Source organism: Thermobia domestica, chromosome 16 (assembly GCF_964235325.1).
Source record: "Thermobia domestica chromosome 16, izTheDome1.hap1.1, whole genome shotgun sequence".
In the NCBI taxonomy this organism is placed as follows: Eukaryota; Metazoa; Arthropoda; class Insecta; order Zygentoma; family Lepismatidae; genus Thermobia; species Thermobia domestica.
The window spans coordinates 144984903-145009799 of record NC_137469.1 but is presented as its reverse complement, the minus strand read 5'-3'; the positions used below and the strand labels follow the sequence as shown (position 1 = coordinate 145009799).

General features: G+C 37.6%; 1 protein-coding gene across 1 annotated transcript in view; it reads left to right on the top strand.

The window, feature by feature from the left end:
- The window catches only part of LOC145672647 (phospholipid-transporting ATPase ABCA3-like), a 228203-nt gene that overhangs the window by 97355 nt on the left and 105951 nt on the right, over positions 1–24897 (top strand). The window contains exon 4 of the mRNA XM_081741810.1: positions 3351–3523. Within this exon, the coding sequence (XP_081597936.1) occupies positions 3351–3523 (173 nt within the window). The remainder of the gene's footprint in view (positions 1–3350; positions 3524–24897) is intronic.

The window sequence follows — 24897 nt, the reverse complement described above, 5'->3', positions numbered from 1 at the left end:
TATGCGTGCATACTCAGACGCTCAAAGAAGAAAGCTTGAGGATTAATCTGCCACATAGTAAATTCATGGAAAGTAGACTACAATTTGTCAATGAGATTGGTTATGATACTGATATAAAATACTACGTGAAGAATGTTTAAAGATTGTACGAGTCTGGAGGGGCAGTCTAGGTGGCAGTCAGGGGGGCAGAAGTAGCTACTAGGGGTCGCTCGCCCCTCTTGCCCTCCTCTGGCGTCGTCACTGTATTGTTATGTTTACTTTTTGAACTTAAGCACTTTCTGTACTTTTTGGTGGCATCTTTTACTTTCCCTTTCTGTATATATGTACCTGTAAGGCGCACACAAATGATAGAAAAAAATTATTCGAGCAAAGCACATCTCTTTACAATGAATTAAGTAGAAAGTTCATTAAATATGAGAGAAACTAGTTGCAAAAAAATATCAATAAATAGATCAAGATATTTAGAATATTTAATGTCTAATAAATATACATTATACACGATTAATGTAAAATAATCATTGAAATTAACAATAAAGCATAATTTAAAAAAAAAGCATAATTAAACAAGAAATAAAGCATAATGTGGGTTGCTCTAACAATTAAGTTGTATGAAGACGAGAAGAAAACGAAAGCTGATTCCTTAACGAATTTCGTTGATCTTTGTGTCTACAAAAACGCATTCCTAGAAACCTACAAGCTAGGTATCATCTCTGTGATTATATCAGTTTCTAGTGCTACATGTGAAAGGTCATTCATCTCTTCTTTGAAAAGATTGAAGACTTGTATACGCAATTCAATGACTCATGATAGATTGAAAAACTTAGTGTTACTTTATTTTGAGAAGAAAATTGCTAAATCGTTAGATCTTTAACAAGTTGTGGATATGTTTGCTGCTGCCCACACGGATAGAAAGATCCTCTTCAAGTAGAGGCTTAAACCTATAAGTTATTTTCTTTACCTGTAAAAGTGTATTTGCTTCCATTTAAGTCAACTAGCTACACATATTTTAAACGCCATGATTAAATAACTATTTACTTCTATTAGAAATCAATTGCATTAATGAATCCTAGTTGTTTGAGGTACTGAATTCTTATATTTTCACTATTTCCAAAGAGTAAAATCATGAACAATAAAGATGGAAACATTCACCTTGAATACACACACACACACACACACACACACACACACACACACATATATATATATATATATATATATATATATATATATATATATATATATATATATATATATATATTGGAGATGTCCCCCTCAAAATCCTCTTGGGCCCTTCATTGCCCCCCCCCCTGAAAAAAACTCTAGCTACGCTACTGAACACCATGCACCAGAGATGAATTCTCTACCACTGAGCCACCGCGGCCCTGCTTGGGCTTGGTCGTCCATATCCAATATCTCTTTTGGCGTTGCTTAAACAACTTCTAGTTTTCTTCTAAATCCAGACTCCATATTGGCGTAGATATTAATATTACAGTCGATTGGTAAAATCAATCTTCCACATTTAAAAAATAAAGTACACACAAGTAGAAAAATAAGCATTTATCATAAAAACACTAGCTGCAAGTGTTCAAAATAGATTTATGGTTTCTATAAAATCAATTGAAAATTGCTATTTTTAATTAGGCAGCTAGTGAAAAACAGCAGCTTTCGACTCCAGCCGAGTTTAAACTTAACCTAAACTCAGTTGACCAAAGTGAACTGACCCGAATAACCCGACCCGACAACCCGACCCGATAACCCGACCCGATAACCCGACCCGACAACCCGACCCGATAACCCGACCCGATTGACCCGACCCGATAACCCGACCCGAGTAACCCGACCCGACAACCCGACCCGAATAACCCGACCCGACAACCCGACCCGACCTGACCCGATTGACCCGACCCGAAAACCCGACCCGAATAACCCGACCCGACAACCCGACCCGACCTGACCCGATTGACCCGACCCGACAACCCGACCCGAATAACCCGACCCGACAACCCGACCCGAGTTGACCCGACTGACCCGACCCGATAACCCGACCCGAGTAGCCTGACCCGACAACCCGACCCGAGCTGACCCGACTGACCCGACCCGATAACCCGACCCGAGTTGACCTGACCCGACCCGACCCGTAACCCGACCCGAGCTGACCCGACCCGGGTCGGGTCGGGTCGGGTCACGGGTCGGGTCGGGTCAACCCGACCCGTTTGAGAGCACTAAATACAATAGAATAAAAAAACTTTAATTTATTTAATTATAAATACAGGGTGTTTCAAAACAACACTGACAACATTTGGGAGGTGATTTCTGACACCAAGATAAGACAAAATGTATAGACCATCCTACGTACAGAAATTCGTCATTTCTCGGAGTTATAGGCTACCGAAAAGATAGAAAAGTGAACTTTAATGGCCCATCGCTCCAATACTATTGGACCTACCGTAGTCGGGTCAAGACTTCACTTAGGAACTGATATGTGCTCTATTCAGATATCCATGTTTCACAATCATGCGGTACTCATACAACAATTTTTGTTTAGGAAGTTCGTTACAAGCATATAATTTGAAGTACTCACCAACTACCTCTATAAAAATTGTTGCGGAAGTACCAGAGGATTATGAAACATGGATATTTAGATAGGGCACATACTAGTTCCTAAGTGGTCTTGACCCGACTACGGTAGGTCCCATAGTTTTGGAGGTATACACCTTCAAGTTCAGTTTTGCATGTTTTCGGCAACCTATAACGTCAAAATGACGCATTTCTGTACCTAGATTGGTCAAAACGTTCTGTCTTGTCTTGGTGTCAGGAATCACCTCCCAAACGTTGTCGGCGTTGTTTAAAACGCCCTGTATATTATGTTTGAAATATTATATGATAGCGTGCACTTAACAGAAAATATTTGTGATACTTTATACTTCAGAGCATATTCAAGAGAGAAATTGAGGGGGTGAGCGCAACAGTGCTCTAATCCACATTTTTTTTTTAAATAGAGAAAAATCAAGTTAAACACATGTGCTTTTTGTACAATATACCAAAAGCAACCACAAGTGGTTAAATGTGTCATACATTGTACATATATACTGTATATTGTACAAAAAAAAAAAAAAAAAAACACTTGTGTTTAACTTAACTTTTCTCCATTTTAAAAAATGTGTATTAGACCACTGTTGTGCTTACCCCCTCAATTGTAGTATCATGAGCATTTACTAATTATGTTACTATATCTATTCATATATATTTTTTATTTCTTTCTGTTTTGTGGGGTGAAATATTTTTAGTAATGATGATCGGAAAACTAAAAATGCATGTAAAATATGTTGTAAACCTTTCTGCTTTCGCAGGTACATGTTTACGATTCAACACGGTTCTTAAAACTGAAAATGATATATCATTGGCTCATATGTTCTTAATGTTAATGTTTGATATTCTTTTCTATGGAGTCATTACGTGGTATTTTGAATCTATTCGCCCAGGGAAACTCGGTATTGCGAAGCCATGGTATTTCATATTTAGGGTAAGTATTGTGAATATACAATGGAATATTCGTATATTTTACTTATATTCTTACGGTTGTATTTTCTTATTCAATTTGTAATACAGGGTGTACCAAAAAGAACTCTACAACTTTGAAAACTCATATTGATTTATTTATTTAGCTTATAGACATGGTTTTGATGACATTTTGTAGCAACATACATCTAGTTTTATACCTTATACCTAAATAGGTACAATGTGGCTTTCATTGGTGATGCGGCACACATCCCAACTAAAGTCGATTTCTTGTCAAACCCGCTGCAGCGTGTCAGATGTGACTTGTTCAATTGCGAGGTAGATCCTAGTTCAGAGCTCTGGTAGAGGAGCCGGTAAGTGTGGAACAAATACGGTATCCTTGATGAACCCCCAAAAGAAGAAGTTAAGAATGGATTTTGTAGAACTGTTCACAAAGCTTTGTCTCACTTGCTCTGCAACGTCTTCAGACGTATGAAAACGACCTGAAGATTTGTTGTGTCTTAGCGAACATCCAGTTTCAATAAAACATTTATGCCACTGATAAATAGTAGGCGTACTGGGAGGATCTTTATCGTACTCTGTTCGAAAATTACGTTGCACAATTATCGCAGGCTTGGATTCTTCAAACTAAACCACACAGCTAGCACGCTCGGAACCAATAAAGGCAGCCACCTTTGCTGCAACTGCCGCTAGCGCTTGCGGTGGGTTGTTTCTGAACTGGTGTACTACGTGAGTTTAGACTTGATGCATTTTGCTACAAAATGAAACCAGAACCATGTCTGTAAGATAAATAAATAAATCAATATGAGTTTTGAAAGCTGTAAAGTCCTTTTGATACACCCTGTACTTGGTAACATGAAATCGCAACCAATATTTGTATTGTTTTTTGAATACAAGTGAGTTGTCGCGCTTAAGAAACATAAGAGAGATCAAAAAAGTTCCCCTCGTTCTGATAGTCATTAACTAATTACATAAGATTCGCAATGTACTGCATGTAGAGACCTGCACGGGCCGGGCTTGGGCGGGCCGACACTGATTTCTCTTCAGGTCGGGCCGGGCTAGGGCCAATTAATTGCAATTCTTTAAATAATTATTGGCTTTCGTTAAACGATAATTAGAATAAAGGCAAACGTTGAAGAAGTGTGCCCGTGAAAAATGTTACAAAATGAAACTTTTAAACTTTATCGGGCCCGGGCCGGGCTTGAGCCAAGAATTTTAAAAAACTTATCGGGCCCGGCCGGGCTCGGGCCGAAAATCTCCAAAACTTTTCGGGCCAGGGCTGCGCCGGGCCTAGGTACATTCGGGCTGGATTTGGCTCGGGCCGATAAGTTCGGCCCGTGCAGGTCTCTAACTGCAGGTATCTAATACTTCTGCTAGTCATTCATCCATATTTGGAATTAGGGATGGTACCGAGACCGAGACGGACTTTTCTATACCGAGAGGAGACCGAGACGGACTTTTATATACCGAGACGAGACCGAGATGAGACTTAGGTCAGTCTCGAAAGTCACGGTCTTGTCTCGAATATTGATAGCTATTAAAATTGCCTTTACTCAAAATTTGTTTCGTCGCTGAGTTAGATATGGGAGCGGTTGGCTAATGTACAGTGGCGTATTTAGGGGATGGCTATCGGCCTCAAACCCCTCCGGAAATAAATTTGTGATCAGTTTTTCGCATTGCACGTACAACACAAATGTTTCTTACTCGTTCCTCAAACCTCTCCCGAAACAAAATCTACTGCCGATCTACAACCTTCTCTCTCTCCCAACTGTAGTTTGCCGCTTTATCCAGTGTAAAGAAAGTAGGATTGTAGCTCATTTTATTCAGTGTATACCTGAGCGTCAAGGGGGACTATAGCCTCTATAGCCCTCCCCTTGGATCCGATATATATATATATATATATATATATATATATATATATATATATATATATCCAGAGTGGGTTCTAACTAAGATCACAAATATGGAGGGATGATAGTACATCCAAAAAGAAGCAAAAAAATTCTAGTGTACATGGGGGAAATTGCGTCCCGTTTAGGAGTGAAAGCATGGGAACATGAACTTCAGAGGCCAACAGTTCAAAAACACACCGTAGACAGTGCAGTTGAATACGTCACTCAGGAAGTCATACTTACTCTATTGAAAAATGCACGTTTCAAAACGCAGCTATGCGTGTGCACGGGATTAACAACGTAGGACACTTCTATCCTTTGTAGCATGTCCGGGAATCCCTCCGTTCCTGTGGAGAATCCCGTGTGCACGCATAGCGGCGTTATCAACAGCATTTTTTAATACATTAAGTATGTCCTCGTTACCCTGCCTTCATATTCAGCCACTGCAGTGGCGCAACTCGGTGGCGCAACTGCTTGTGAAGCATTGCTTTAAATTGCTGCCTTCGTTTGCTTCCACTGCAGTTGCTTCCACTAAAACGGTTGCCGCCACCGACCGCTCTCGCGCAACTCTCAGTGTCCGTCACTCGAGGAAAAGCATTGCTTTAAATTGTAGCCTTCGTACGGGGACACTGCAGTGGCGGTCACCGCACAAGGTTGCCAGTGTATCTCGATGCCAATGTATGTATATGTTATTTTTAAAATAGAAGAAGAAGAAGAAGAAAGAAGAAGAAGAAAGAAAATAAGAAAAGGTGCTGATCAGACGAAACATGCACGATTGATCTTTCCTTGCCTGCCCTAGTCGCGGGTTTACTACCCCTCCCCGATGGGGGAAATTTTTAACACAATAGAAAATAATAATGAAAAACTTATTTTATGCATACCTTTATTTCGTTTTAGTATAAATTTTAATGAATTTTCATTTTACATATGTTGTGAAGAAAGACTTTAATTACTATAAATTCACGATCTTTTCTTGTTGTTTGAAATAGTTACAGAGAATGATGAGTTTTACAATATGCGTTGGCGCAATAATGAAATAAATTCGTTTTGAATTTTCGCCCGTAATAGTTTGAATATTCCAACACTAAGAATTTCATTAAAGGGAATAAAATAATCGGATTGCAAGGGCACCCATCAGGAGGGGCAAGGTGGGGCGATCGCCCCCCTAGAGGAAATTGTACTTCAGAATATCGAAAATCCAATAGAATTTTTACACTAGTTACAGCAAAATTTGAAACTATTTTTGAAACGTCGCTTATACTGCCCCCCTTGTAAACCACAACATGGGCGCCCCTGTCAGATTGTTGAACTTTATCTAGATTTATATTGTGACAAGGTGTTGATTGCGTTGCGAGGGAAGCGCAGTACACCATAATTACCCGCCTCTTCGCTACTGTCTACTGCAAGTAGAACGTTAAAATTCTATTTAGCTTCGACGACCAATGATTAACGCCAACAGACTTGCTAAATCAATTATTATTTGGAGACTGTTTGACTTCTGTTATTATTATTATTATTATTATTATTATTATTATTATTATTATTATTATTATTATTATTATTATATTTTTGCACTTTTCTTCGTCTTGCTAATTAAATTTTTACTCAAAGCGCTCCCCTCAAAACGTTGCGCCCCTAGACTCGGGCCTAGTGGTAAATCCAACTCTGCCTAGTCGTTTATTATGTTCTGTTCTTTGGGTATTAGTCATTCATCACCAGATTAGCAGCCACCCCTTTGGCCAAATGAATCATTTCCGCATACACGTAACGGGACTTATCATATTGTATTCTTAGTCCGTCCGTCCGTTACTCCTACGATAACTCTTGGACAAATGCCAAATTGTTATATTCTGTTTTTCCAATAGATATGTGGAGCGATTATGGTATCTCGTCCTAGTTCGTTAATGGAGACGATTAATCAACCGGACGTGGTAAAAATCAACAATTTCCGGTTTTAACGTTGCCACTATAGAGCGAAAGCCATAATAGATAGCGAGAAGGGGTTTTCTCAAATCCATTAAATATTCCAAGAATATCTTCTATGTCCATCCTTAATACTGTATTAAAACAGGAAGTGGTAGAAATCCAGTACGACTTCCGGTTTCAATATTAATCTATATAAAGAAAACCGATACGAGAGCAAGTTCAATTTCCTTGGAATCGACTTAGCGTTCTAAGAATAGTTCGCATTTTCTCTTTTAACACTTTATTCAAATCGGTAGTGGCATAAATCAACTACTTCCGGTTTAAACGTTGATTACTATAAGGTAAAAAACAGTAATAGGTAGGGAGAAGCGGTTTTCTGTAATCAATTGTGTCCCAAGAATAATATTCTATCTCGACTCTAATCTGTTTACTAAAACCAAACCTGGTACACATGTACCATTTTTGGTTCCCAGACTAATTTATATGAGTGTTTCTGCGTGTTCCATGTATTTCTGTGTGTCCTGGCAACACCACTCATAACTTGGGCAATAAAAGGGGGGGGGAACAGAAAATAACAAGAAGCCTTGGTCGGTTGCTTGTCTTTTCACAAGCAGTGGCGCAACTCAGTGTTTCCACTCAGTGGCCGCGAACGAAGGGGACCTAAGTGACGTTTTTAACCGCACTCTCTGCGGTGTATTGTTCTTTAACTTTTGGCCTCAGAAGTTAATGTTCCCACACTTTGGACAGGCCGTCACTCCTAAACAAGACGGAATTTCCCCCATGTTCATTAGGAGCATTTTGCTTCTTCTTGGACGAAGTATCACACCTCCACGTTTGTGTCGTTAGTTAGAACTCACCCTATATATATATATATATATATATATATATATATATATATATATATATATATATATATATATATATATATATATATATATATATAATTAAAATTGCTGGAATTTTGTATCACGTTGTGTGAAATATTGAAGGGGGTAGTTCTTCTAGATATTCTGCAATACTAGTAGATGAATAAGCAGTGTTGCGAACGCAACGTAAGTTGTTTTTTTCTCAAATTGCACTACGTAAGGTAGTACATATTTCTAATTTAGATATTAAATCAAACCACAATACCACATACATTATTCCGTGTAACAAAGGACAATACAGTATCACTAACATCAACAGTTTGGAGATCTCTAGTAACTCAATGGTATGGACGGTGACATGCGCATCAATTGTATCTTAGCGCACTATGATCATGGTATAATGTATTTTGAATGAATGAAGGAACAAAGCTACAAGAAATAGAAAGTTTAACCTTTTCTAAAGAATTTACTTCGAAAACGTGCTGACATGTCACGTCTTATCATGTAAATGCTTCCAAAAGACTTAAATGATCATAATGTCGTTTACAATGATTCTTATTTCAAACCGTTTCAAAGATACCAAGCACATGGGTAGTTATTGTTATACTGCTTAAAATGACGTATTTGTGTTATATTTTCATAATGATCAGTTGCCCTCCTTTGCTTCTATAACATTACAATAATAGCTTTTGGTGGTTTTAATTAGAACAAGTCGCGGGGCTGCAGTGGCTCAGTAGTAGAGCGTTCACCTCTGCTGTACGGGGCCCGGGTTCGATCCCGGCTCCCGTCAAAATAACTTTGTGGTGGATAAGCACCGTGTGCGTGGGTTTCCTCGGGGTTCTCCGTTTCCTCCCACTTTCTTCATTCCACCATTTCATTCATTTCTCATTATCACTGTCTCCTTTAGCCTAGTCCGCAGAAGCATGAGACGTAAAACTCACAGATTTCATTTCATTTCATTTTTTTTTACAGCAAGTCGAGTTTACATTATTTTATACAGTGTTACTATCCTACATAAATTGATAAATATTATTCAAAATATAGTGCAAATAACGTAGCTAAACTGCAAAATATTTTAAATTTTTAAAATTACTCGTAATTTGTTGTATGGTGCAAGAATGTTTTCAAAAGACTACGTTTTTCATAGTTTGTCAAAGTTTTCGTTCCAGCAATACATGTATATGCAAATTGTAACTGAAATTAAATGTAACTGATAACTTTTCAGTCACACTAGTTGTCCCTCCTAAGCTTTAGGTCCAATGTACACTTTAGATTAAAACCGTTCTTAATTAAAAGTTCTAATTACACCTTAATTACATTTAACTTGTTTTAGTTTGACCACCGACCACCTCAAACTCGATCCATACCATATAGCTATATGCAATTATTCAAGGACTTATAGTTAGTAATACACAATGTGTTGACTTTTGGTTTGGTTTGTTTTAGTTTAACGTCATACGATTATGCTAGGGCAGCTAAAGGAGACGTAGAGCTACTGATTATAGTGGAATCCGGACCACTTCGGTCGTTCACCTTTTTCCCCACCGAGAATCGAACTCGGGGCCACGCGAACTGAAGTCTAGTTTGCTAGCCGCTAGACCAAATGGGGGTCCTGACATTGCGTTGATTCAAATCATTGAGTCAGTGTTGCCAGATAAGAAATCAAAGGTAGCGTGTATGTCCTCCAAAAGTAGCGGATTAGAACTATGATATTTGTAGCCCAACTATATAGAAATGAATTATTTGACAACTAATGACTGGTGCTAATGAAATGATTTTTAACATGGGCTGGAAAATGTGCTGGACATATTGCAAGAAGAAATTATGATCGATGGACGAAAACAATGGATACCACGAAACAAAAACAGCCTAGGAAACGTCCGCACACAAAAAGGTGTGACGAAATCAAGAACCACTGGGGAGTAATCTATATAAGAATTGCCCAAGATAGATAGTTGTGGGGAAGACTTGAAAAGACTTTCATACAGCAGTGGATTGATAATGGTTTATTATGATGATGGTGATGATTATTCATTATATGATGATTATGATATTCAATACCGTAAGACGGGGTTTACTTTGCACAAATTATGAAGAGATTTTCACAGTCATCTGTCGGCAAAACCATCAATAGAAAAGGGAAAGTTTCAACTGACACCGTAAGATAGAACATCTAACTGTATTTTGGCTACAAAGTTGGCGGTTGACATGGGTTCTAATATTACCGGGAGGGTTCATTGGTGTAAAGATATGGAAAGCGGTCAGTGTAAAGGCCGACAAAATTTGAAAGATATCACGTACAAGATTTTCCGTCAAAGTTAAGTCAGTTTCGCAGAATACTACTGTGTATAATGGGACTTGGATACAATAGTTGAAATCGAAATATGAAACGTTTTAAAGTCATAAAATAAGTAAAACTGGGAGAATGAGGTTTCAGCCTCTACTCGGGGTTAGTACTTTGCACATTTCCATAATACCGCTTAGATAGGAAATTATTACTACTGGAACCTCCTTCATTCTAAATTTAGGCAAATTTCCTATTTAGGAAGATGCGGGAATGAATTTCTTGTTGGAAAATAAATTATTAATAGTGGCGGATCCAGAAAAGTCGTTTGAGAGAGGCTTCGCTCACAAAGACTTCGTTTTTAAAAAAAATAAATGTCTACATTTTTTGGGGGGGAGGGGCTTGCAGCCTATACGCATAGGAATGACTGACATGAAGTTTTTAAAAAATCATGCAATTGTTAACTACAGTTTAAATAATATTTGTATTTATTCTGTAATAACATACACACGTTACTACAAAATAAATACAAATATTATTTAAAAGGTAGTTAACAAGGAACACAGACAGTACGACAAGTTATCAATTACCGATGAGTTCATTTTTCTAGTCGTTGCCTTAACGTAGATTTTTGGGTAATTCAAATTCTGGTCACACTGTAATTTCTATGAATAGCAATACTTGAAAATTCTTCCGATCAAAAAATAACAATATCTATTATTGAGGTAAGTTATATTTCATTATCTCTTTTCATTTACAAAAAACTGGCAAAATAAAAATTGTTAGCTTTTGAAAAATATTTAGTAGTCTGCCCCCTTAATTGTAGTTTCTGACTCACTAGCGTCCAACGAATGTTTTGATGAATATCTTTCACTTCGAAGGTGTAACAAAAAATATAGACTGGTTGGCGTGGAACAACAGTAGATTTTTAAACATACACACGAGAATTTCAGGAGAGCGATATGGTTGTGTAGTATTATTAGTATTAATAAGTGTTCGTTGTATGACTATTACCTACCTTATGGCTTGCTTTTCTGAGGTCGGGAGTTTGTTGAAGGAGTAAATAAAAAAGAGATTTCTGTTATTTTTTGTTCACCCTCCAGGTTTCTTTAATCATAATTTGCAGGCACCGTATCATTGAAGCGTTTTGTGTTTTGTATTTTATATAAAAGTGTTCAAAAATATTTAACATATTCGCATTTGTTCATGTAATCTCAGGTTCAATTCTCGGTGGGAACATACATGACAAAATTGAAAGCTAAAACAATATGAAAATAGTATTTAAAAGTCAGGAAATTGATATTAAAATTTCCGCTATCTGTTGGGACTGTAAGGTTGTAGTTAAATTAACCCACACGTTTCGCGAAGATATATTATATCGTTATTGTTTAATACTATAAGCTACCAAATACATCCTCAGAGGCCACTTTACACTGTAGTAATCAACAGATGATAACATTGGAAAAGGAATGGAAGGAAGGTCTCCAGAGCCTTAGATTAAGGTACCAACCTAGCATTTGCCCAGTATAACTGTGGAACAACAATGTAAAATCCTCAGTCAGAATGGCTGGGCTCCGAATTCGAACCTGGTATTACCCAATTGCGAAGGAAGAATCCTAACAACTAGCCTAAGCTCGCTCCGCATTATTATTATTATTTAGCTAATAATTAACGTAATGTTCTGAAATTAGTGCAAATTAAACCCTACTTTCTTTATTGCTGATGTTATAGTTAACCCTTATCCGGGCAACCGGGGCCTCCCAGGCCCAGTAGCTTCATATTTTTCTTCGAATTTCTTAATAACCATAAATATTTCGATGTCATAACATTCTGAATTCTTCTATCTTTAGTCGAAGTTAAAGTTATGAACATATCGAGTTGGTAAGGCTAATAGATTGGTAAGGCTCCGGTTGCAGTCTACGTTACAAAAATAGCTTGCCCGGATAAGGGTTAATAAGCCTTCATGAGACATCAGTCCCCCATTAAATGGGCCTTGCTCAAGAGAGAATACTAGAACTGAAATTCAGGAAGAGGGGTGAAGAGATTAATGAGAATGAGGAAACTATGCACGATGGAAAATCTGATTAATTATGACTTCATTGCAGGTATATTCACTTACATACGTCAATTAATATTTCTCTGATACAGGGCACTCTTACTTTGTATAGTGGCAGAAAAATGGCCCGCTTTTGTAAACGAACACACTAAGCACGTGCGTATAGGCACAATGACTCTGCAAAGAATCATAGGTAAAACTAGGAAAAACAGGGAAAACAAGGGGAAAATGATATAACGACCTTTAACTTAAAAAAAGCTAAAAATAACTAAACTTAGAACTACGAAAGACACGAGACGAATTTTATTGAAAAGATTGTTTTTCCTTAGTGATTAGTTGTGCTAACTATAAACATGAATTAAAAAAGAAACAAGTAGCTAGCTCTGAGTTTCACAAACCAGTTGAAAAGAAATATTAGATAAAATTTAATAATAAAGAAGGCATTTATGATAATTAATACAAACTAAACTCTTGGCACGACAGTCCTTTGGTTCCTACCAACGGGCTTACGTTCAAAGTGGGGTATGTAGTCAACGCATCGACACCCGAAGTCCCTAATGCCGGCTTTCTAGGCTGGAGTCCGTTACCTCTTACTTAAGATAACTCCCAAATTGTCCTCACGTTGCTGGGTCAACATCGAAATTGTTGATTGCCTCTCCGGAAATTGAACCCATGACCATGGGCACCGAAGGCACGCGCTAACCACTGTTTTTTATATATAAAAAGGTAACAGCTTTTTATCAGATTATTTAACCTGTTGAACGCTTTGCACGGATTACACTGTAACCATTATGACACCACACAGACATAGAAGTAAACGAGGACAGTTAAAAACACCTATGGTCGAAGTGGGATTTGAATCCAAGACATTCACAGCAAACGATCCACAGCCGCAGACCACTCGACTGTGGTTGTCGGGATTTCTCGGCTAAGCCGTAGCACATTTAAGGTAACTGATTATTTTAAAAGTTGCTCCTAAATACTGACAATCTAAGTCTTATGTACCAAACATTTACTGCGATAATACCATGGACTCTCCGTCTTCTATAGACGAAAAGCTATAGTAACCCACACTATCTAGTACAGAAATAAGTTTTGATTTTCTAATAGCTGCTGATGGTGATAGTCAAGGTTCAGCGAAGCATGATCCCCAAACCCAAACTGAGATATTGATGTTACTGGAACGGCTGAAAAGTCATTGTGGGTAAGTGACTTGTCAGGATGAAGGGCGATGGTGATGTGAAATGGTGATGGGCTGTCAGAGGTACTACTTCTAATAACTGGATTTATAATTTTCTATGTTGCCGTAAACCCTCTCCAAGAAGATAATTTTAGCTTTGAAAATGTTACATAAGGAGTTTTATTGCTATCATTAGGTTGCATATAAATATCTTCATTCCGGAATTATCGGATTTATTTTAACGCTTAACTTTCACATCTCTTCTGATTTACAAATATTTAAGTCACGATTGTCCCCTTGAGGTCAATTAGTGATATTTTAACTCATTTCGAACCAACTATATATATGGTTAGTTTTGTTATATGGGAATAATTGAGACCAGAAGCAGTCTATAGGCTAAGTCCAGAAAAATCTTGGCCGCCCTCCTGATAAACCACGTCTTTCAAGCAAGGTGAATTGTGGCAATCCGATACCCACATGAGGAAATCTTCTGGTTCAATGTGAAAGCTTCCGTAAGAACCAGCACTAATCAGTGGAATGTGCCTTGCTAATTTTTCCCCAATGTGAAAGTACCTAACTTTATTGTTAAAAATGCAAAGGCATTTATTTCAAACAAGTCGCCATTATAGTTTCCATATTTGAACACAACACTCATGAAAAGTCATGTTAAAGCGTGACTTACCCTTAAAAAAGAATATTTATCTTTTTTAAGCTTCTCGTGTTCCCAAAAGTACATGCGAAATTAGTGCAAGTGCCTTCCGCTCGCATTACAAAGCTACAATCTTGGTACTAGCACATGTTTCGGTTTCCAGATCTCAAATATTTATCTTTCAGCCTGATTCTATGTATGAATCCGAAATTTCAAATCTGATAAGGGGCACCAAAATTCATAGTTTATTCTCGGTGCTCATATTGTGATTTACTAAATAATTATTAAATCTAATTGTAAGGTATACATTTGATATTTTGAGCAGACTGAGCAAGATAAATATACGTAAAAACTAGTCAATACTTCTCTTAATTTTTTATGTTCTCTTAACTATCAATGAAATAGGTGTTTTGAGGAATTTTAAATATTCGAGTTTTGTATTCCGGTTTCTAACATATATATATATTTCATCTCGGTCCTGCAACATATTCGACATATTCGACATTCGAACTCTCATCCGGATTAAATCAGTATTTTTTATTTGATCTTTAGAGTAGAATGAAAGAGACAAATAGACTTGTCAATATTCCTCTTGAGTTTCTGTTTTCTTCACTCTCAGGACTTCGTGAAATTACTCCGGCGAATTTTTAGATACTCAAGTTCATCACAATTTGGGTGGGATATGGGTCTGGATAAGAATGAAGATCTGAGATCCGGATTTCGGATCCAAATTCGAATTTCGAACTCAGATCCGAGATCCGAAATACGAATCCATATCCAAGATTCGAGATCCGGACCCAGATCCCAGATTCGAGATCTGGATCCAGATCCGAGGTCCGGACCGATCCAAGATCCGGATCCATTCAGATTCGGATCCGGCCATTCCTAATATATGGCAGATATTGTTGGTACAACAAACACAAAGTGATTCCTAAATTTTTTTATCATAAGGAAGGCGAAACACATTTAAGAGTTTTTGTCTATCTCTCATAAAATTTCTAATAATTTTTTAAGATCGCTTCTTGAAATCGTACTAACGTACAAAATTACCACGGTTTCACAATACATGAAATACAGCATAAACATTTTAAAGAAGAAAATATTAATAATGAATTAAATCTAAATAAAATGCTAAGCGCAAATAGCTCATAGCTTGAGCTTGAGCGCGAATGCAAATTTAACTCAATCGCGATTGAGATTGACACAGAGATGTAGCGGTTTAGTTGAATATAACAACACTTTATTAACAAAGTCATCTTAGATTTTTCTCCAGTACAAAAAAGCGGTGGTTTTTTGTGATTAAGAGAGGATTAAGCGGGGGGACGATTATAGGACCTAAAACTCGGGTGGTATCCGCTAAAATCGGGTAATGTGGCAACCCTAACAGAAAAGCACAATGGGTACTCGAGTAATGTTTAAAAAAAAAACATCTAAAGGATTTTGTAGCATATGAAAACAAGGCACAAAGTGCTTAGAAGTAAGACACAGACTGTTACAGAGTTGAGAGAGATAGTGTTATCGCTGATCGGGTTTGTAGGATGTGAAGTACATGTAATCATACGTAAATGAGCTATTAATTATATTTTAATGTAATTTTTAGATACGTACACGTTTCTTCTACCTTCTAGTTCTCTCGTTACACACAGAATACTCACTAAAAGCAATGAAGCAATGTTGCCATCTAACAATTCCCCCCTTTTGCGTCATTGCGCTAAGCTGATACAATTTTCATATTTTCTTTTACAAAAAATATCTTTTCACATACTTTTTCGATATTTTCTTTTGTCACTCTTTTAGTTAACATATCTGCTATAAGCTCCTCTGATTTCACATGACATAATTTTATTTCCCCTTTAGATACCTCGTCTTTTACAAAATAATATTTTCTATTTATATGTTTTGTTCTGTCCTTTACTTCTATTCGATTTATCCAATCTATAGCAGATTTGCTATCAGTTTCTACTGTTATAGATTCATCTATACATTCTGTCATTTCTAACTCAGTTAAGAGGCTCTTTATCCATTTTAATTCACAAACACCTTCACATATGGCTATAATTTCTGATTCACAAGTAGACAATGTTACAAGATTTTGTTGTTTGCTTTTCCATGTTACAATACAATTCCCAATTTTAACGAAATATCCAGAATACGATATTTCGTTAAAAAAGGTTATTCAGATATTTAAAGGGAACTCAGGAATATTCACTAAAATTTTGCATCTTTTGTTACATTCCAACTAGCATCTGTACAAACTATTAATTTTCCGTTTCCTTTTTAAAATTTTAGTGAATATTCCTGAGTTCCCTTTAAATATCTGAATAACCTTTTTACTGTTGTTAAATGCACTTCTCTTGGATCATTATTATATCGAGATAAATAGCTTACACAAAATGAAATATCTGGTCTCGTTGCTTCAGACAAATACATTAGAGATCCTAACATTTCCATATACATTGTTTTATTTACCTTTTTTGAAATGAAAGGAAATGAAATCTTTGAGTTTTACGTCCCACGGCTACGCCGGTCAGGCCAAAGGAGACGGTGATGATGAGAGATGAGTGAAATGGTGGAATGAAGAAAGTGGGAGGAAACGGGAGAACCCCGAGAAAACCCACGAGCACGGTGTTTGTCCACCACAAAATTCACTTGGCGGGGGCTGGGATCGAACCCGGGCCCCGTACAGCAGAGGTGAACGCTCTACCACTGAGCCACCGCGCCCCCTTACCTTTTTTGAATTCTCATATTGGTCTAAATCTTGACGACAATCACCTGGAGATTTTATTGGATTACAGTCTTGTAACTGTTTTTTTCTTAATATCTTCTTAATATAACTCTTTTGTGATAATTCAAAACCTTCATTCACTTTGTTTATTTCTATACCTAAGAATGTATTGGAATCCTTGCATTCTTGTAAATCTATGTACCTTTGTATCTTTTGTACTACGGCATTAATATATGAAATATTTTGACATAAAATGATAAAATCATCGACATACACTCCAACATACACTTTCTTATTATGTATCTTCATTTTGTATACACACGGATCACTTTGCAATCTTTGAAAACCTACTTCTGACATGACTTTGTTCAATTCATCATTCCAACAAACACCGGACTGAGGTAGTCCATATATACTTTTGTTTAATTTACATACCTTATCATCATCGTGTGGACAGACGAACCCTTTTGGTTGTTCCATGTATATGTCCTCTTTTAAATTTCCGTATAAATACGCAGTCTTTACGTCATACTTCTTAATTACCATTTCACGCTTTGCTGCCAAAGTTATTAACGATCTTAGTGATTCCAACTTCATCACTGGAGCAAATGAGTTTTGGTAGTCTATACCTTGCTTCTGATTACAACCTACTGCTACTAACTTTGCCTTTCTCCTCTGTAATGTACCATCTGGATTTTCTTTTATATTAAATACCCATTTACTTCTTACTATCTTCATTCCAGATTGACGTGGAACTAAAGACCATACATTATGCGATTTCAACGATTCCAACTCTTCTTTTATAGCTTTTCTCCATTGAGCACTGTTTTCGTCATCCATGGCTTCTTCATACGTTCTGGGAACATCTTGAACTATGAAGTTAACTTGGTCTGTATTTTTTAACCTATCAGATCTTACTCCTTGTGCTATCAACTCGTCTTCATTTGTTTTTAAATTTTCAAGATGTCTTGCTCTTAATATCTGCCGTGTATCTCCCTTCTTTCTACCTGGTTTCTTATGTTGCCTTTGTACGTCATTACTTGAATCTTCGGTTTCTTCATCCTCTACTCGCGTTTCCGATTCTTCTATGGATGTTACTTCTTGGTTTCTTCCATCTTGTTCATCTTCAGTAATGATTGTGTCTTCATTAGTAATGGGTCCCTCTGGTCTACTTGTTTCTAACATGATATACCTATCTTCATCCTTTCGCGTTTCATTTGGCTTGTCTTCTAATAAAGATGCACCACTTACCTTTTCATTAAATATTACACTTCTTGCTTCATTTATCTCACGCTTGACTGGATTATATAACCTATAAGCTATCCTATTCCTAGAATAACCAACAAATATCTCCTTTTCTGCCCTATTCTCTAGTTTTGCCCTTTTTTGTTTTGGGATGAACTTCTATGCAACACACCCAAATGTTCTGAAATGTTTTACCGTTGGTTTCTTACCGCTCCATTTCTCTATAGGAGTTTTATTCCCCTTATCTTTATTAGGAATACAGTTCTTAATATACACAGCTGTAGCTGCTGCCTCTGCCCAGAATTAATTAACATTGTTCTCACCATATCAAGTACTGATCGATTAGCCCTTTGCGCTACGCCATTACTCTGAGGACAATAAGGAACTGTTAACTGATGATTAATACCTTCTCTGACAAAATATGTACTAAATCTTTTGTTTACAAACCGTACCGTTGTCTGACCGTACAGCTTTGATTGTGTTGTTTGTTTCTTTCTCATACCTATTCTTAAATTTTATAAAACAATCAAATGCTTCATCCTTGGATTTTAAAAAATAAACAAACATACGTCTACTATAAGCATCAACTATTATGTACATGTATTTTGCTCCCCCTAGGGACTCCTTTTCGATAGGACCACATAAATCCATGTGGATTAGATCTAATGGTTTCTCTACATCACTCTCATTTATAGGGTTGAAACTAGACTGTGTCATCTTACCTTTTACACACGATTCACGTAATGTTAGATTTTTGTATTCACTTTCATTAAATGTAAGGCCTTCACCATTTCAGATCGTTTCAGCTTCAGCATGTATTCAGAATTTAAATGACCTAACCTTTTATGCCACATACTCATTTTATTTTCTGGTGTGTCAGATTGTATTATTAAACACGAATCTTCATTCTGCTTATTTTCTGTTTTAAGAACATACAAGTGATTTCTCTCCTGTGCTTCACCTACGACTTCATTATTTTTATTGTAAATTCTAGCACCACATTTCGTGAACACCACTCGATTTCCCTGCTGCATTAAACTTCTCACTGACAATAGTTTAGCACGTAAATCAGGAACAAATAACACATCACTTATTTTTATATCACATGATTCATTTGTTGCACTAATGTAACTTGATACCTGAATATCACCTTGCACTTCCGCTACCACTGATTTACCTTCCACTGCAAGTTGGACTTCATTTGTGACATTTCTTTCGTTAACCGCCAGTCCCTTTTGTTCGTCATATGGGATGTACATCCTGAATCGATATACCATTCCGTTTCTTTTTCTTCTTCGTTCCTTTTTACCGTTGTGTTGAAAGCACTATATACTACATTTTGCTTCTTCTTGGAAGTCGTATCTGATTTTTGGGTTTCATCACTTAGATTGTTTTTACCAAACTTCTTTTTCTTTTTATTTTCTGGATTATGCCAACATTGGTATGCTAGGTGACCAATCTTTCCGCAAAAATTACATCTTCTTGCTTCCTTCTTTCTATTTGCTTCTTTCCGTTCTGCCTTGTACGCCTGTTCTACATGTTTTGTATTTTCCATTCTATTTTCTTCTTCTTTTAGCACTTGTTGCAAACTTGCACCTCTTTGTGTTCGTAGCACCGTAGCTACCTTCTCGTATTTACTATGAATACCCCGCACTACGTGATACACAATCTCCCTTGCACCTATAGGCTGACCTAATGCTGCACACCTTGTTGCAATGTTCCTTGCTCGTAGAATGTACGCATCAATTGTCTCATCGGATTTCATTTGAATGCTTTTTAGTTCTAACCTGAGATCTATTATTTTATCATCAATATTACCTGTGTGTATTCTTTTTAATTCGTCCCATACTTTTTTTTGCATTCGTTTCGTTTATGAACAACCCTGCCTGTTCCTCTGATAATGTTAAAATAATAATACTGAAAGCCTCATCATTTTTACGTATCCACTCTTTGTCTTGTGTTTCTTGCACTGAGACATCTTTAAGTATAATATCACTATATAATCCTTTTGTTCTTAACAACGCACTTACTTTTAGTGACCACATATTATAATTGTTCTCTGTTAGGAGTTCAATTTTGCTAATGTCACTCATTTTGTGCACTTGTTTTTTAACATATAAAATCACTTACCCACACAGAAACCACGCTCTGCTACCAATTTGTTATCGCTGATCGGGTTTGTAGGATGTGAAGTACATGTAATCATACGTAAATGAGCTATTAATTATATTTTAATGTAATTTTTAGATACGTACACGTTTCTTCTACCTTCTAGTTCTCTCGTTACACACAGAATACTCACTAAAAGCAATGACGCAATGTTGCCATCTAACAGATAGCATGTGCATATAAATATAGATTAGAAAGGTAAAGAGTATGAATATTATGGAGATATAGATAGATTTGTTAAAACAAGATTAGTATAATTCTGGATTACGATTAATAGTGAACTGTGTTGCAGAAAGGCACATATTAAGAGTAAAGATTAATAGAAGAAGTAGTGCATTTATTCTTAAAATAAGATTTCTTGCTGGTTTCCATAAATTAAAACCTGTTAGTTGGCTCAGCCATAAAGCAATTACGAGGCGCATCCAGGAAATAAGATTTCCGAAATTTTCCCCGTGAAAGGAAACGTAACGTGCCGTGTACAATGCGCATGCGTAACAGCTCTATGACGTAGCAATCATATTGCAGCCGGACAGCTCTCGCCTGGTGCCAGTAGTGAGGCAGCAGTGGTCCGAAATGGAAGCTCGTATTCCGTCTCCCGCCGCATGCGAGGTTCGGTCGGTGATCAAGTTCCTGAATGCACAAAGCATTGCACAATAGACATTCATCGTCAGTTCTGTGAGGTGTATGGGCGGAACATAATGAGTAAACAGATGGTGCGTCGTTGGTGTAGGCAGTCTTAAGAAGGTCGTCAAAGTGTTTATGTTGAAGAGCGCAGTGGGCGACCATTCCTCATCAAAGATGAACTTATTGAGCTAGTGCGGCAGCGCATCGTAGAGAACCGTCGCTTCACGATTACGCAGCTGAGCAGCCATTTTCCGCAGATATCGCTATCCGTGTTGCATGAGATTGTCCCGAAGTGCCCGCTGTTCAAAAAGGTGTGTGCCATGTGGGTGGCGAAAAATCTGACACCCGAACACAAAATGAAACGTGCAGGAGTATCCCTGACATTTCTGCAACGGTATCACGATGACGGCGATGCTTTCCTCGACAGGATCGTCACGGGCGATGAGACGTGGATTGCGAACTTCACCAGGGAAACCAAGGAGGAGGCAATGCATTGGCGACATAGTGGATCTCCGGTGAGGAAGAAGTTCAAACAGACGCTGTCGGTGCAGAAAATGATGTGCACAGTGGTTTGGGACAGGAAGGGTAATTTGCTCATTGATTTCCTACCCAGAGATGAAACAGTGAACGCTGACCGTTACTGTGAAACACTGCGGAAATTGCGACGTGCCATTCAAAACAAGAGGCGTGGCAAGCTTACTGCCGATGTTGTACCCCTCCATGACAATGCTAGTCTACATACGGCTCGGCGCACAGCGACTGTGTTGACGGAATTTGGTTGAGAGATGTTTGATCATTCACCTTACAGTCCTGATCTTGCTCCCAGCGATTTCCACGTTTTCTTGTACTTCAAGAAATTCCTGTTATCCGGTGTGCGTTTTGGCAACAACGACGAGCTAAAGACGTGTGCCACACGCTGGTTCCATTCGCAGGCGGCAGAGTTCTATGACAGTGGGATTCAGAAGTTGATCCCACGATACGACAAGTGTTTCAATTCCGGTTGTTGCTATGTTGAAAAATAGCCGCAACGTTGTAAGAGTGTGTTTTGTTTGTAAAAAAAATAGAGAAACTTACTTTCTGGATGCGCCTCGTACTTAATATACCGACTACCCGACTTAGGTTCCATTGGATACACAATATTAAGATTTGTTAAACTCTATAATCAACACTTTATTTAAGTCACATCATACTACAACTACCACTTCATACACTTATTAACCTGAGCTACTTCGCTAGTAATGAGCCTATTAATATATATAAATTAATTTTTGTATAGTAATCTTTATAATACCGGCATTTCTTATTTACCAAACAATTGACAATCATGTTCTTTGATTGGACCACCTAACGTAATGGAATGTAGCATGTATTTAAAAATTTCTGGCCCACGTAAAAATCAGAATATTAAGTATACTACTACAACGCATGCAAGTTATGGAGCCAATTATCTGACTTTAGTGATAAGAAAATATCTAGCGTTCAGTCTTGGAAAGTAACGTAAAGCAAGTAACGCGTTACTTCTTAAGTAACGTTTCCTAGTAACGCGTTACATTTTTTCCTAAGTAACTGTAACGGTAACGCGTTAGAAATTTTTAAGTGACGTACCTAGTTTGCGTTACTTTTTTTTGCGTTACATTTGGAATAAAAATTACAATTCGGAAACAAATGTTTCTGTCTTGTAAGTGAATTTCTCAGAATAGTGAAATGGAGCATAAACTATGTCAGTGACCGAGAGTCGGTCACCGACATACAGAGAAACAGATAAGATCTTAGTGCCATTTGCTGTTTCTGGAAGATGAGTACAAACTCTGGAAAATCATATGTACTGATTGCAAGCATCTGTAAGATTTTGTCATACGTTTTGACCAGCGGCGTGCCGTTAAGGGGACTAGGCTAGTCCCCTGGCATTTTAATTAAAGTATTTTGTGATAAATACATACCAAAGAAAACGAAAACATTGTTTGTATTTCTCTATTTTCGTAAAATAACACTGTTTCAATTGTTCTTACAACTTTAGCCAGCGTCCGTGTGCTGAGTGCGACAGCGAAGTGGAGATCGAAAACGCTCGGGTTTTAATCGGCTTTTGTCGGGGTAGGGAACAGGGTCCAGCCAGCTAGTCCTCATATTATGTTGTCTAAGCTCTAAGCACGGGCGTTCTGTCGTAAGCGAATTTAATGCTTGCTTGCTTTTTTACAGTTAATAATTTTAACGCAATTAAATTTACAGTATTAATCTTGACACTTTAAGAGACCTAGTGAAGTGTGAACTTTTTAGATTATCAATATATTTTGAAAATGACTCGAAGAATAAAGTATGGAGGGGACTCGTCTGAGAAATCGAGTCCCTTTCAGCAAAGCGATGGCGCAAGCAGTGATATTACTTCAATTGATACAGAGGGCAGTAAGGAGGGGGAATCGGCCGTTTCAGTGTTGTATTCTGGACCAATCATTCATGGTATCATTTCGATTCCTTACTTTTCAAGAAAAGCAACAAATAATAACCAGTGGTAGAATAACTCCAAGCATTTTCATTCAGACAAAAATAAAAAATTATGTATATAATATCAAAACGGATTATTTCGCATCTTCAAAATAGTTAACTGCATGTAAGACAAGAAACAAACTGTATAGCTGGTCTTGTATTCTGTTCCACATAGAAAAGGACGTGTGGAATAATGATGGCTTTTGTGACACGAGCAATTTTCACAAACCCACGCCACGCCACAACAACTTGCGCCACGAAAAGTGTTATTCACACCTGTCCACAATAACTAAAGTGAAAACTTTCCGGAGAACCAGAATTGATTTTCAATTGAGCAAGCAATGCAGAAGATAATTCAAACGGAGAACTAGTGAACCGATTGATTTATTCCTCTTGTTTTATGACTAAACAAGAGCTATCATTTAGAGGTCATAACGAACAGAAAGATTCTGGCAATTAGGGAAACTATATTGAATAATTTAGTTACTTTCTAAGTACGACACTAAGTGGACTTGCAGGGGCGCCCGAAGAAAATTTTCTAGGGAGGGGCCCATCTCCATTGTTGCTATGTTGCGTCTGGTATTTAATATACGTGGTTTGCTATATTCCGTATACATTTTCGCGAGCCAGAGGAAGGCCCGGGCCTCACCCTGCCCTCTCGTTCGGGCGTCAATGTTGACTTGTCATCTTCACAGCACGGGAGTGTTTAGAGGAAAATCAAACAGAATTCAGAATTATATTAATAAATGTGTTGGTGAGTAATTCTGGATAAAGTTAAGTCAGAAATAAACAATACCTTTTTTTACAGCAATAATGTTGGACAAAACTACGGACATTGCAAAGATCTCTCAACATTCAATCGGTACGTGAAAGACGGCAATATTCATGAAAGATTTGTTTTGCAGATGTTACTAGTGATTGCACTGCGACTGCTCTAAGTGAACATGCTTTCCAAGTTCTCCCTCACTTTAATTGTAAGCAAAAGCTTGTAGCACTAGGCTATAGATGGAGCTACCACATATTCTGGACATTTGAACGCATACAGGACGGATTCAGGGGCGGATGCAGAACGGACTTCTGGGGGGCGGTGGCTTGTAATATTCTACTACTACTTAGAGCTACTTTTAAGAACTCCAAACTCTGAAATGGGTCTTATTTATATATAAAATAAGACAGTTTCCTCTTCTGGGAAGGATCGCCCCGATCGTCCTGCCCCCCTGGATCCGCCCCTGGAACGGTTTACAATCTTTTGTGGAAAGGTGTTTGAGTGCACTCACCTTC